This window comes from Arachis ipaensis, chromosome B09, assembly GCF_000816755.2.
Source record: "Arachis ipaensis cultivar K30076 chromosome B09, Araip1.1, whole genome shotgun sequence".
In the NCBI taxonomy this organism is placed as follows: Eukaryota; Viridiplantae; Streptophyta; class Magnoliopsida; order Fabales; family Fabaceae; genus Arachis; species Arachis ipaensis.
In genome coordinates this window covers 14399559-14412305 of record NC_029793.2, presented here as the reverse complement: position 1 = coordinate 14412305, position 12747 = coordinate 14399559, and the positions used below count along the sequence as shown (strand labels likewise).

Sequence of the window (12747 nt, the reverse complement as noted above, 5' to 3'; positions counted from 1 at the left end):
GTACAATACGTGTTAAAAATTAATCTGTTATCAAAGATTATCAAGTAAATGCCAATGAGTAATAGCTCAAATGACATAGTCTCTCTATACTCAATTAAGAGGTTGCGAGTTCGAATCTCATATCTTTAGTAAAAAAAAAAATTATCAAGTAAATAAGGTTTTATATTTTTATGTAATTCATTGTAAATACAAAAAAAATTAAATAGTCCATTTATAAATAAAAAAATAGTCAATTTAAGAAATTAAAATTCAAAATAAAATCACTGAAATTTAAAATCATAAAATCAAAACATGAAAAGATGTTCTTATTGAACAGCAGGGCCGTAGGGAATATCATTCTGGATCCAAAGACACAGAAGACAGAGTCAAGATCGGAGAAATGAAAAAGGTTAAAAGTCACCATTGGAAGAAGGCCGTCAAGGAACAGTTGGTTGGTGACGTTGCAGAAGATTAGTTGGTTGCAAAGGCATGCAATGCACTCTGGCATAGGGGTGTTCATGGATCGGATCATATCTACTGATTTGCGATAAATATTCACATCCGATTTAAAAATTGCGGATACAATTCAATTCACACACTGATCATATCGGATAGGATTTGATCACACCCTTTACGGATCGGATCGCGAATATTTGCTCTACATCTGCATATTCAATCTGACAGATCCTCATTGAATTTTTTACATAGAAATATGATTAAAAAGAGAAGGTTCAATTATGTAGATATATCTGATATCCAATCCGATCCGATCCGTACATTTGCGAATTGGATCGGATTCGACACTAAAAAACGTGGATATCATGGAAATTGTGCGGATCGAATCGAATTTTTAGTTATGTCTGATCCGATCTGTATACACCCTTTACGGTGGCATGCAATTGGAATAAAAAGAGTGTTTTTCAAAGAATGATGAAGTAGAATATTCAACCGCTTTCAGATTGGGGGTAAGGTTGTAGTTCTAGGAGGTGATTTAAGACAGATACTTCCAATGATTCCGAAAGGGAGTAGACACGATATATTGACATCAGCTATTAACTCATCCCATCTGTGGTTGTTTTGTAAGATTCTGAAACTGCATACGAACATGAGGCTTCTAATGTCTTCTTCAGATCAAGATGAAGGTGAAATGAAGAAATTTACTAATTGGATACTTGATGTTGGAAATGAAAATATTAGTTTTGTTGTTGGTGATGAATCAGAAATTGAAATTATAGATGATCTATTGATTACAACTACTGATGACCTTCTCTTTCATTTGGTAGACTTTGTATATCCAAATTTGTTGCAAAACATGTCAGATTACAAGTATTTTCAGAGTAGGGCAATTCCTGCACCCACGCTTGAGAGTGTCAAGAAGGTAAACGATTTTGTCTTGACAATCTTTCCAGGGATGGAAAATGAGTATTTGAGTTCTGACACAACATGTCAAGCTGATGAGAATGAAGATGTACAATAAGAGTAGTTCACACCAGAGTTCCTAAATGACCTCAAATGTTCGGGACTACCGAAACACAAGTTGACTTTGAAGCCAGGAGTCGCTGTAATACTACTGCGAAATATAGACTAGACTTCAGGTTTATGCAACGGGACAAGATTAATAGTTAACGAACTTGGTAGTAACGTAATTGGAGTGACGGTAGTGATCAGTAAAAATATTGGAGATAAAGTGTACATTCCAAGAATGAACTTGATCCCTTCAAATTCATGGTTACCATTTAAGTTTCAACGGAGACAATTTCCATTAACAGTATGCTTTGCAATGACCATTAACAAGAGTCAGGGTCAATCATTATCACATGCAGGACTTTACTTGTCAAAATTAGTGTTCACCTATGAACAACTTTATGTTGCTTTGTCAAGAGTTAAGAGTCGCAGTGGCCTTAGGTTTTAATTCTAGACAAAGACAGCAATCTAAAGTCATCAACAACAAATGTCGTGTTTAAAGAAGGTTTTAATAATATTTAGGTAAGAATAATATTATTTTCATTTTAATAGCATGTTATGATTTACACTTTTATATAAAAATTTACTATAGATATAACAAATTTATCTATTACTCTGTTTTCAGATTTGAGATGAAATGTGTAACAAGGAGTACACATCATATGCCAATTGCTTTTCTAATGAAGTTAGTAAGATACTAGGTTGTCGATAAATTTTTATTAGCCATTTGATATAAAATTTAGTGTAAAATTGACATGCTATTATTATAGTTATATATGTTCTTATTTTTTTCATGTCTTCCTCCTTATGGTTCAAGAATATTATAGACTTTAAACTCTTCTATTTGCTTTTTACTTTGAATAAAGATTAAACAGCATATTCAGTACGTTTATTATATAATGACGATGATCGTGTTATATTAAACTCAAAAAATTTATAATTATAAAATATTATTTTTAATTTAACATATCAAATTTAAATATAAGTCCGTGCATTGCACGGGTTTAATACTAGTATGATTAAAAAGAGAAGGTTCAATTATGCAGATATATCCGATATCCAATCTAATTCGATCCGTACATTTGCGAATCGGATCGGATTCGACACTAAAAAACGCGGATATCATATTCGATCCGATCCGATGAAAATTGTGCGGATCGGATCGAATTTTTTGCTATGTCCGATCCGATCCGTATACACCCTTACGGTGGCATGCAATTGGAATAAAAAGAGTGTTTTTCAAAGAATGATGAAGTAGAATATTCAACCGCTTTTAATGAAGTTATTAAGGATTATCAGTGATGTTTTTATTTATGTATTATTAAATTGGTTTTAATAGTTAAAATTAAACATACATAATAAATAATATTATAAATACATTCATTAAAATGAAAGGTCTTGAAAAGACTAAACTTTGTCTCGACCTATAGATCGAACATATAAAAAATGGGATCGTTATTCATTAAACAACATACACAAAAAAGATTTTAAAGAGATTTTACATGGATAAATCACATTCATTATGTACCCCAATAATCGTAATTAAGGTCTTTGGATGTGAAAAATTATCAATTCCGTTCTAAAGAAGAAAATGAAGATATCATTAGTCATAAAGTACCATATCTTAGTGCTACTAGAACGCTAATGTTTCTCTTCGCCAATAAATTATAACTCAAATGACACAGTCTCTCCATACTCATCTAAGAAGTCGCAGGTTTGAGTCTCTCTAACAGGATACCTATTCACATATGGTGATCAGCTATATCATAAAGGTCCACGAAACAGATGATAGCAGCAACATTCTCTAATCATGCTGAAATACTGGCAATACATGAAGCAAGTCACGAGTGTTTTTGACTCAAGAGTTTGATTCAATATATTCTGTCATCATGTAGACTAATTGATTATAAGACAGTACAGCGTGCATTGTGCAAGTTAAAGGTAGATACATCAAAAGTGATAGAACAAAATATATTTCTCCCAAATTCTTTTTTATTCATGATTTTCAAAATCAAGGAACGATTGATGTCCAACATATCTGCTTAAACGATAATATGACAGATTTATGTAGAAAGTCACTTCCAAAATACTCCTTTAAAAGATGGGAGCCACTCAGATAAAGACGTCTAAAACGTCTTTTTTTAAAGATATTTTTTAATAATTAAAATTTAACACATATAATTGATTAAATTGTGTTATTTTTGTTAAAATTATGCCAGAAAAATTAATTTGACCGAAAAATGGTGAATCAAATCTTAAACCGGTCTAAATTAATATTATTTTTTATAAAAAAATGACTATAATACCCTTATTATAGAAAATGACTAAAATACTCTTATTTTATATATATAGAATAATACTACACATCAAAGTTTTTTCTATTAACCAAGTCCAACTAAGTTGGTTTAACATAACAAAAATCAGTTATGGCTAACATTATTCTTAAATTCGTTGGCAATATGTCTACGCTGGTTCAAATCCAGCTCGGCCCAATAATTTGCCGATCCACCATAAAAAGATATAACCATTTGTTGTTCTCCGGAAATGGCCGATATGCTCAGATATGGGAGAAAATAAAATGTGATAAATCTTTAGGGATCTTTTTTTACGGACCATATATACATATAAAATTCAAATCTTGTTAATGATCTAGATCCTTATTAGGATCTCTAAGTATAATATAAAAAACGATTAAATAAAAAAAAGATAAAAAAAAGACTCTTTCTTTATTTAATTTCTTTTGTATTGATGGATTCATTTTTCAATTGATTTGGCAATAATGAATGAAGGGATTACAAGTAATCCATGTCGATCTCTAAAGTGCGTATTGATATATCAATTCAATAAATATATCTATTTATATAATTGAATAATAAAAATAATGGATATATGATACGTCTCTGTCAGTTAATTAAAGCAAACGATTCTATAATCTAAAATAATAAAAACAAAAGGTTTGAATGAAAGCATAAGAATTTCTATGCTGTACGCCCCTTTCCTGGGATTGTAGTTCAATTGGTCAGAGCGGGCTCAATGGATAATGGAGATGGAATAGCCGTCGGTTGGTTAGGACATCCTATCTTTAGAGATAAAGAGGGGCGTGAACTTTTTGTAAGGCGTATGCCTACTTTTGTTGAGACATTTCCAGTTGTTTTGATAGACGGAGACGGAATTGTTAGAGCCGATGTTCCTTTTCGAAGAGCAGAATCGAAGTATAGTGTTGAACAAGTAGGTGTAACTGTTGAGTTCTATGGTGGCGAACTCAACGGAGTCAGTTATAGTGAAGATACTTGATGAATAATTGAATATTGAGGTAATGCCGCAAACCTGATTATTTCTCTTTTTCGATTTTCACTTTTTTAACATTAGATATTATTAGTTAATAGTTAGGGTAAATGACAGTATTAAACTAATTTGCATTAGAATTTACGTGATTAAGTTAAATGGAAAAATAAGACATGGATCAATCAAAATCATTTTTTTATATAATTCGAATTAAATCTATTCGAACTATAAAACTTATTTATTCGAATCAACTTTGTTCGAATTAGTGAGAGAGTTTGCATTATGAATAGTTCGAATCAACCCTATTCGAATTAGTGAGGGAATTTGCAGTGTGAATAGTTCGAATCACACTGATTCGAACTATGCAAGATGAAATTCGAATTTATCTGATTCGAATTATGTGTATGTAATTTGAATTAAGCTAATAATAATAATAATAATAATAATAAGGTTTAAATATACTTTATTATATTAGGTTAGATAAAAATTAAACTATTTAAATAAATAATTCAGTGTTTAGAAGTATTTATCATATTATAAATTCATAATTATGTAAGTATGTGAAGGATTTATTTTTTAAATTACGTTTTTAAATTAAATGGCTTTTAACATTATTAGATTGTCCTATTTTTAAATCGGTCAATTCATTTTATATTTATATATTCTAATTATTTATTTTGTAACGAGTACGACTAAAATTTTAATAACAATTATTAAATTAAATATTGTTACGATGAGTACTATAAAAAATTGTAATGTACTCGTTACTAACCTATCACATAATAAAAATTTTTAAACTTTATAAAATACAATTTTTTTCATAAACTCATATTATCGAACTAATTGAATTCGATTTAGCATTGGCTCCGTATAGATATAATGGTTGGTATATTAAAATAATTGTATGGATTAGATTTATGCTATGGTTAAAAAATTAATAATTTATTACAAAAAATTTGGTTCGAATTAGTCAAAGTTTGCCTCGAATAGTAATTCGAACTATGCTGTTAAAAAATTAATAATTTATTAAAAAAATTTATTAAAAATTAATAATTTAAAAATTAAAAAATATATATTTTATTCCATACAAAATAATTAAAAAATATATTATTAGTGACTATGTGGAGTATTTCTTTAATGTCCTAAGTCATTAGGACATTACAAATTTTATAATACTTCTAACATTTTTTAAGCCATTTTTTAAATTATTTTGCATAGAATAAAATATTTTTTTGTGGTATAATTCAAATATATTTATTAAATAAATTTATTAACCTGGTTCGAATTATATAGTAATGTGCTTTGGCTCATTCGTGAAGCAATTTTCAATTTGGCGGATTTGCGTAATTTCTCAGCTCCCTTGGCTTATTTACGTTTTTTATCCTAATTATAATATTCTTGGCGTTTTTAAGCTAAGTTGTATTCAACCAAACATTATTGTGTATAAATAAAATATTAATCCTTTTTGTGTGCCAGTCGTGCGATTATATTTTAATATTTTATTAATACAAATATAATAACTAAAATCTAAATAATATTATTTTAAAAAATGGTAGAAAGCTCACGTCTTTATCGAGCCAAACCATCTCAATTGAGTATGATAATAAAGAATTTTCAAAACTCAGTAGGATCTATAACCTTATCACTCGTATACGTATACACAAAATTTTAAAAGGAGTAATTATTTGTACTAAGTAAGAGAGGTGTAGTGCTATGCATTTCTAATTTGTACTTTTATAATTGACTCATAGTTAAGATTTTTTGAAACCTAATTGACTTTGATTTGAATTTGAAATAAAAATCCTAACAACTAACTAAAAGATGATATAATGTAAACAAAATTATTATTTTTACATGAAAACTAATTGAGTAATTATTAATTATTATCGTTATTAGCTTAAAAATAAATTTGAATTAATTTGAGTTGACTCATACAATAATTACGTGAACTTATTATCTTAGTAATAAATTTGAATTACAATAAATTTAAAAAATACATAATTAGATTTTTGTGTAAATTATTTTACACTAATAATGTATCAAAATTAAATTTATAAAAAAATATATAAATATAATTATACATTAAAAATTTAATTGGGATAATGAAATAATAATTAATTACACTTTTTAATTTATTTAACCGCATGTTTATGTTTATCTATTAATTTTAAATTTAAGTGTTACTAACATATTTTAAAAAAAATAGCTATTCTTCATCTCATGTTTAGCAACCGTATTTATTAGAGTCAAATCATGATTCATTTAACTCCAACTCTATCACACATCAACTTCTGATTTGTTCCTTGATTTTAGCTCTCTTAAGTCTTAACCACTCAATTCTTTCTGTCATCATCGACAAACCCTATTTATATAGAATTGAATTATTATTATTATTTTTAATTTAATGGCCCGTTACCATCCCTAAATATCTTATTAATCCACTAATCCAATAATAATGAAATAATATAATACATTTTTGTCATAAGATATGGATAATAATAATATAGTATAATACGATGGGAATGGAATAGCTTTTATTTGTTTTGACTTTAGTTAAGTGTAACAACCTAATCAATTTTGTTGAAAATAAGGAACATCATCGTCATCCCCGAGGAAATCCCATTTGATATTTAGTCAAACTATGATCATATTTTCTTATTTATATATAATCCATCATTCCCGCATCCATAAAGCGCTCTTTCTTTTTCCTCTTTCTGACGAATAACATCGATTATTTTCTTCGTTCAATCAAAGGAGAAAGGAAACATGTCAAAGGAGGATGTTTTTGTTGGCGCCATTGACCAAGGAACCAGTAGCAGCAGGTTCATAATCTATGACAAATCAGCTCGCCCAATTACATCTCACCAAGTTGAATTCACTCAATTCTATCCACAGGCTGGGTAAGTTTGATTCACGATTTATAGTTTTAAACATTTAGATTCTATTTTCTCATGAAAATTTAACAATTTTAGTATTTTTAAACAAAAAAAGAATTTTTTGGTCTGGGATTATGCTATTGCGTGCTGATACCACCACCCGACTTTGTTTTTATTCAAAGTTTATCTCTTTTTTGCGAAATTTGAATGAGTCTTTATTGATTTGGTGTTGATATGTGGTGGTTTGGTTTTGGGTAGTTGGGTGGAGCATGATCCAATGGAGATCTTGGAGAGTGTGAAGGTTTGTGTTGCTAAGGCTGTGGACAAGGCTACAGCTGATGGATTCAATGTGGATAAGGGTTTGAAGGCTATTGGCATCACCAATCAGAGGGAGACTACCCTTGTTTGGAGCAAATCCACTGGTGCCCCTCTTCACAATGCTATTGTTTGGATGGATGTTCGTACCACTTCGATTTGCAGGTCTATTACTGTCTCATCATTTGTTGGAATTCTTAAATTTGGTTTAAATTAGTGAATTACATAATCCAATTCAATTTGTTGGTTTTGGACGATTATGAACCTTGTAATGGTGATTGACACATGGAGTTATAAGTGAGGTCAGCTACATAGATCAGAAAGGAAGATATAATCACTTTAATGAGATGATGTTAGTTTATGAATTCAATTCACTTCCAAATTTTTTTTTTCAGGGGGTGAAAGTCATGACTTGTAAGATGTAATCAATCATAATATTCTTGAAAACAAATTAGATTGATGTGTTGGATATTTTTGTTTATGTTTTATGTTTGAAGTTGCTCACTCTTTGATTCCTTTTGGTATGTGAGGCATTATGTTTTTGTTAATTATCATTTTCAAGATTTTTATAGATTTCATTGGATCATTTGAGAACAGGAGATTAGAAAAGGAGTTATCTGGTGGGAAAGGTCATTTTGTGGACAGCTGTGGTTTGCCGATAAGCACATATTTCAGCGCCACGAAGCTGCTGTGGTTGATGGAAAATGTAGACGCCGTCAAGGAGGGTATAAAGAAAAAAGATGCCCTGTTTGGAACTGTAGACACTTGGTTAATATGGAATTTAACTGGAGGGAAGGACGGAGGATTTCATGTAACTGATGTATCAAATGCATCTCGGACGATGCTGATGAACCTGAAGACCCTTGATTGGGATCCTGCTACCTTAAAAACCCTTGGAATCCCTGGTGAAATTTTGCCTAAAATTGTTAGTAATGCCGAGGTCATAGGAAATGTTGCTACCGGGTGGCCGATCAAAGGGGTACAAATTTCAGGATGTTTAGGGGATCAGCACGCAGCAATGCTAGGACAAGTGTGCCGTAAAGGAGAAGCTAAAAGCACTTATGGCACAGGTGCTTTCATACTTCTAAATACCGGTGACAAAGTAATTAAGTCAAATCATGGTCTTCTAAGCACCATTGCTTACAAGCTTGGCTCCAAGGCTCAAACCAATTATGCACTGGAAGGATCGGTTGCTATTGCTGGAGCTGCAGTGCAGTGGCTTAGGGACAATCTTGGGATTATTTCTAGTGCTTCGGATATAGAGGCTATGGCATCACAGGTTGAAAACACGGGTGGCGTTTACTTTGTTCCTGCTTTCAATGGATTGTTTGCTCCGTGGTGGCGTGATGATGCTCGGGGGATTGTCATTGGAATAACAAGGTACACAACCAAGGCTCACATAGCTCGTGCTGTACTTGAGAGCATGTGTTTTCAGGTGAAAGATGTGGTGGACTCGATGCAAAAAGATTATGGAAACGATAAAAAAGATGGCGTGCTCAGAGTGGATGGTGGTGCAACTATTAACAACTTGCTGATGCAGACTCAGGTATGGACTAATTGCACTTTCTTCTACTTTTAAAAAGAAGCTTCTTAGTAATGCTCTATGGGAAGATGTTGCAAATTCAGTGGGAAAGTAGTTCAATCACATTTCACATAATAATCCCATAATACTATTTCATTTATATCATTTCTTTTATGCTAATTCCTACTATAACTAAATACTACTAATTGGCTATTTTAGGCTTTTTAGGTCCACACTTGTTACAAATTTCTTGTGAAGTTTTGTTACTTTTTCACATAACTGAAAAATTTTTGTTGACAATGTTGTTCACCAGGCAGATTTGTCTGCAATGCCGGTGATTAGGCCATCTGACATAGAGACGACCGCGCGTGGAGCAGCCTTTGCTGCTGGGTTAGCAGCTGGTATTTGGAAAGAGGATTTTATCTTCGATACGGCGGAACAGATGAAGAAAGCTACTACCTTCCGTCCGATAATGACCGAGGAAGTGAGGAAGAAGAAGGTGGAGTGCTGGAACAAAGCTGTTAATAGAAGTTTTGACTTGGCTGATCTTTCATTTGAATTATGATCTACATTGGAAAGAAAGTCTTCTTTCAATTTCAGTTGAACAAAGTTGTCCTGTTTTTCTTTACCCTTTCTTTTATAAATAATAGAAATCACCTGCTAAATTAGTTATTACTAATTTATATATATTTATTAATAATGAATTTATTTCACTAGCAATTACCTTAGGAATACTTGCTGTAAACTTTTCTGCATAATGCAGTTTAGAATATGAAAAGTTAGTATCCAAGGAAAAGCATGACTTTGATTGAACGTCACCGGTATGCAATAATAATATTCTAAAGATGAATCGCGATCATTTTTGTTAGTAACTTAGTATTAATAGAAGTGGTTAAAAGTAACTATTTCAGTAAATTCTATTATTTTATTTTAGCAAGGCCTTTAAGTAAACTTGGCCATATAGTAACAAGTAAGGATTAAGAATTTAAGATGGCTAAGACATTTTTCTTTTTCATTTATCAAGTGGACAGAAGCTGATGCAATCACCAATAGTCTTACTACAATTAAATCTGCCAACTACTGATACTATGTAGAATAAAATAAAAAACAATCCCGCTACGTTACCAAAAAAAAATTACACTTATTTATAATTGTATTTAATAGAAGTGTCTTTATAGATTTATTTTCGGGACGTGTCTCTTTATATATGTATTTAAAATATAATAATTAATTATTGTTGGCAATAAGTTGGCAGATAATATGTTGGTACCCTATAGTTTTCCAATAAAAAACTTGTTTGATGGATTTCGAGTAATCCTACACATTCAAGCATTTTATGAACCGAGTCTAACCAAGTTAAACAAGCCTTAGAATAGTGTTAGCGATAATTAATTTTTGTTATGCTAAACCAACTTGATTGGACTTGGTTAACAAAAAGACTTAGATGTGTAGCATTATTCTTATTGTAAATACATAATTTAATCTCAGATTATTGGCTTCCTTATTTAAGAAAAAAAAAATCCAGTAAACTAGTACATATTTTGAGTATTGCTCTTTCAAATAACCTTTCTTTTCTTCTTTATTGTCAAATTGATCTGTATAACCTTTCTCTATTTGCTATATCTAGAACACCAGTATCATCTTATGTTCATGGTTGATCCTGCAGCATTCAATAAACCTGCCACAAAAAAGTTGTTTAAACTTCAAAGCATTTGAGGATGCTTATAGGCATAAATCTTCTTCATCCACTGCACCAAATCCAACAGATAGCGGCGGTCTTTTAGCTTCAAAGCGCTGTTTAAACTCTCAAGGAACTGAACCAGACTTTACCAAACCTGCAGCTGCCCAAATTATCCAAGAGCAGCAGGTGGTTAGAATGAAAAACTTGGTTCAAATTATTGGTTTTAGCCACATTCATCCTCAATTCTTTAGAATTTAGAAAAGTTACTGGTTTTGCATACATAATCTCCTTTGAATGAAGGAAAAGTCTTATAAAACATCTTTGCATGAAAGGAAGATTTTCACCGTCCATTTTGCTTGTACTTCATCTAGAATGTCTTGTCATCAATGTATGTTTTACTGACAAAAAATGCATGGAATCTAGACTGCAAGTCAATGCCAGAAATGCGAACAGCCCTATAATGGAGATCCTCATTTAGCATTATGAAGACCAAACATTTTCCTCACCAGAGATCTGATCTGAGACTAAAGACCTAAACTACTCATATGCTCATTCAAATTACCCATGATCAAAAGAATGTCAGTCATTTTGTTGTTTGACTTATCTTGTGCTTCAAATCTATGAACTCTGCTTTTGATTTCAATCCAACTACAACCAGGATTCGATTTCAGACCTTTGTCTTTCAGTGACTTTCACACTTGTGCTACCTGATTCCGCCAACCTACACTAGCATATAGATTGGCCAGCTGTTGAAGTGTTGCAGGGCACCTTGGTTCAAGTAATAACCTACTCTTAGCCGCTTCGATGCCAATCCAAACATCTCCATGAAGCATAGATGATGAAAGCAGTGAACCCCATATCACAGCATTGGGACAAATAGGCATGTTTCGGATGAAATCACAAGCCTCCAGCAGCAAGCCAGCCTGACCAAGAAGATCCACAATGCAAGAGTAGTGATCCATTTCTGGCTCCATGCCATGCTCAATCATGGAATTTAAGTAATCTTGACCCTCCTTAACAAGGCCAGCATGCCAACACGAGGACAATATGCCAAGGTAAGTAACTTCATCCGGATTAACCCCTTGATTCATCATCTCTTAAAGAGAAATTGCCTCTTGTGCAAGCCCATGCTGTGCATACGCTGCGATCAAAGAGTTCCAAGTGACAAAATCCCTTTGCTAAATACTTTCAAATATGAACAAGGCATCGTCAAGTGCCCCACACTTGGAATACATGGCAATGAGAGCATTTTCAATGTGGCAGTAATAATGAAAACCCATGTGAATTATTTGACAATGAGCACCCTTTCCTTATTCAGTGTAGTTCTGTTTGAAATAAGGTGTACCATTAGTTCATTTGGATGTAATTTGATTTTAAATGTAGTCTTCTTATATTTTGCTTTTTTTAGATTTTAGGACTATGTAATTTTAAGGATGAGGGTATTTATCAGAAGATAACCTCTAAAAAAAAAGATGATGAAATTGAACCACCATATATTAATATTATCGGCCAACATATCCAGTATAAATCTTTCTATTGAGAAACTGTGTTGACCATATGTGCATATTCCCTTTTTTGTTCAAAATAATTTAAAAAAAAAAATAGAAAAATGAAAAGGTCAACAT

At 31.6% G+C, this 12747-nt stretch overlaps 2 protein-coding genes and 1 pseudogene across 2 annotated transcripts; 2 read left to right on the top strand and 1 right to left on the bottom strand.

The window, feature by feature from the left end:
- LOC107615144 lies at positions 1085 to 1456 on the top strand. The gene has a single exon (XM_016317252.1). The coding sequence runs from the start codon at positions 1085 to 1087 to the stop codon at positions 1454 to 1456; it is 372 nt and encodes a 123-aa protein (XP_016172738.1).
- On the top strand, positions 7288 to 10254 carry LOC107618830 (glycerol kinase). The gene is made up of 4 exons (XM_016321001.2): positions 7288 to 7628; positions 7863 to 8084; positions 8517 to 9465; positions 9755 to 10254. The coding sequence occupies exons 1-4, from the start codon at positions 7495 to 7497 to the stop codon at positions 10004 to 10006; spliced, it is 1557 nt and encodes a 518-aa protein (XP_016176487.1). The 5' UTR covers positions 7288 to 7494; the 3' UTR covers positions 10007 to 10254.
- The window catches only part of LOC107615145, a 4086-nt pseudogene continuing 2425 nt past the window's right edge, over positions 11087 to 12747 (bottom strand).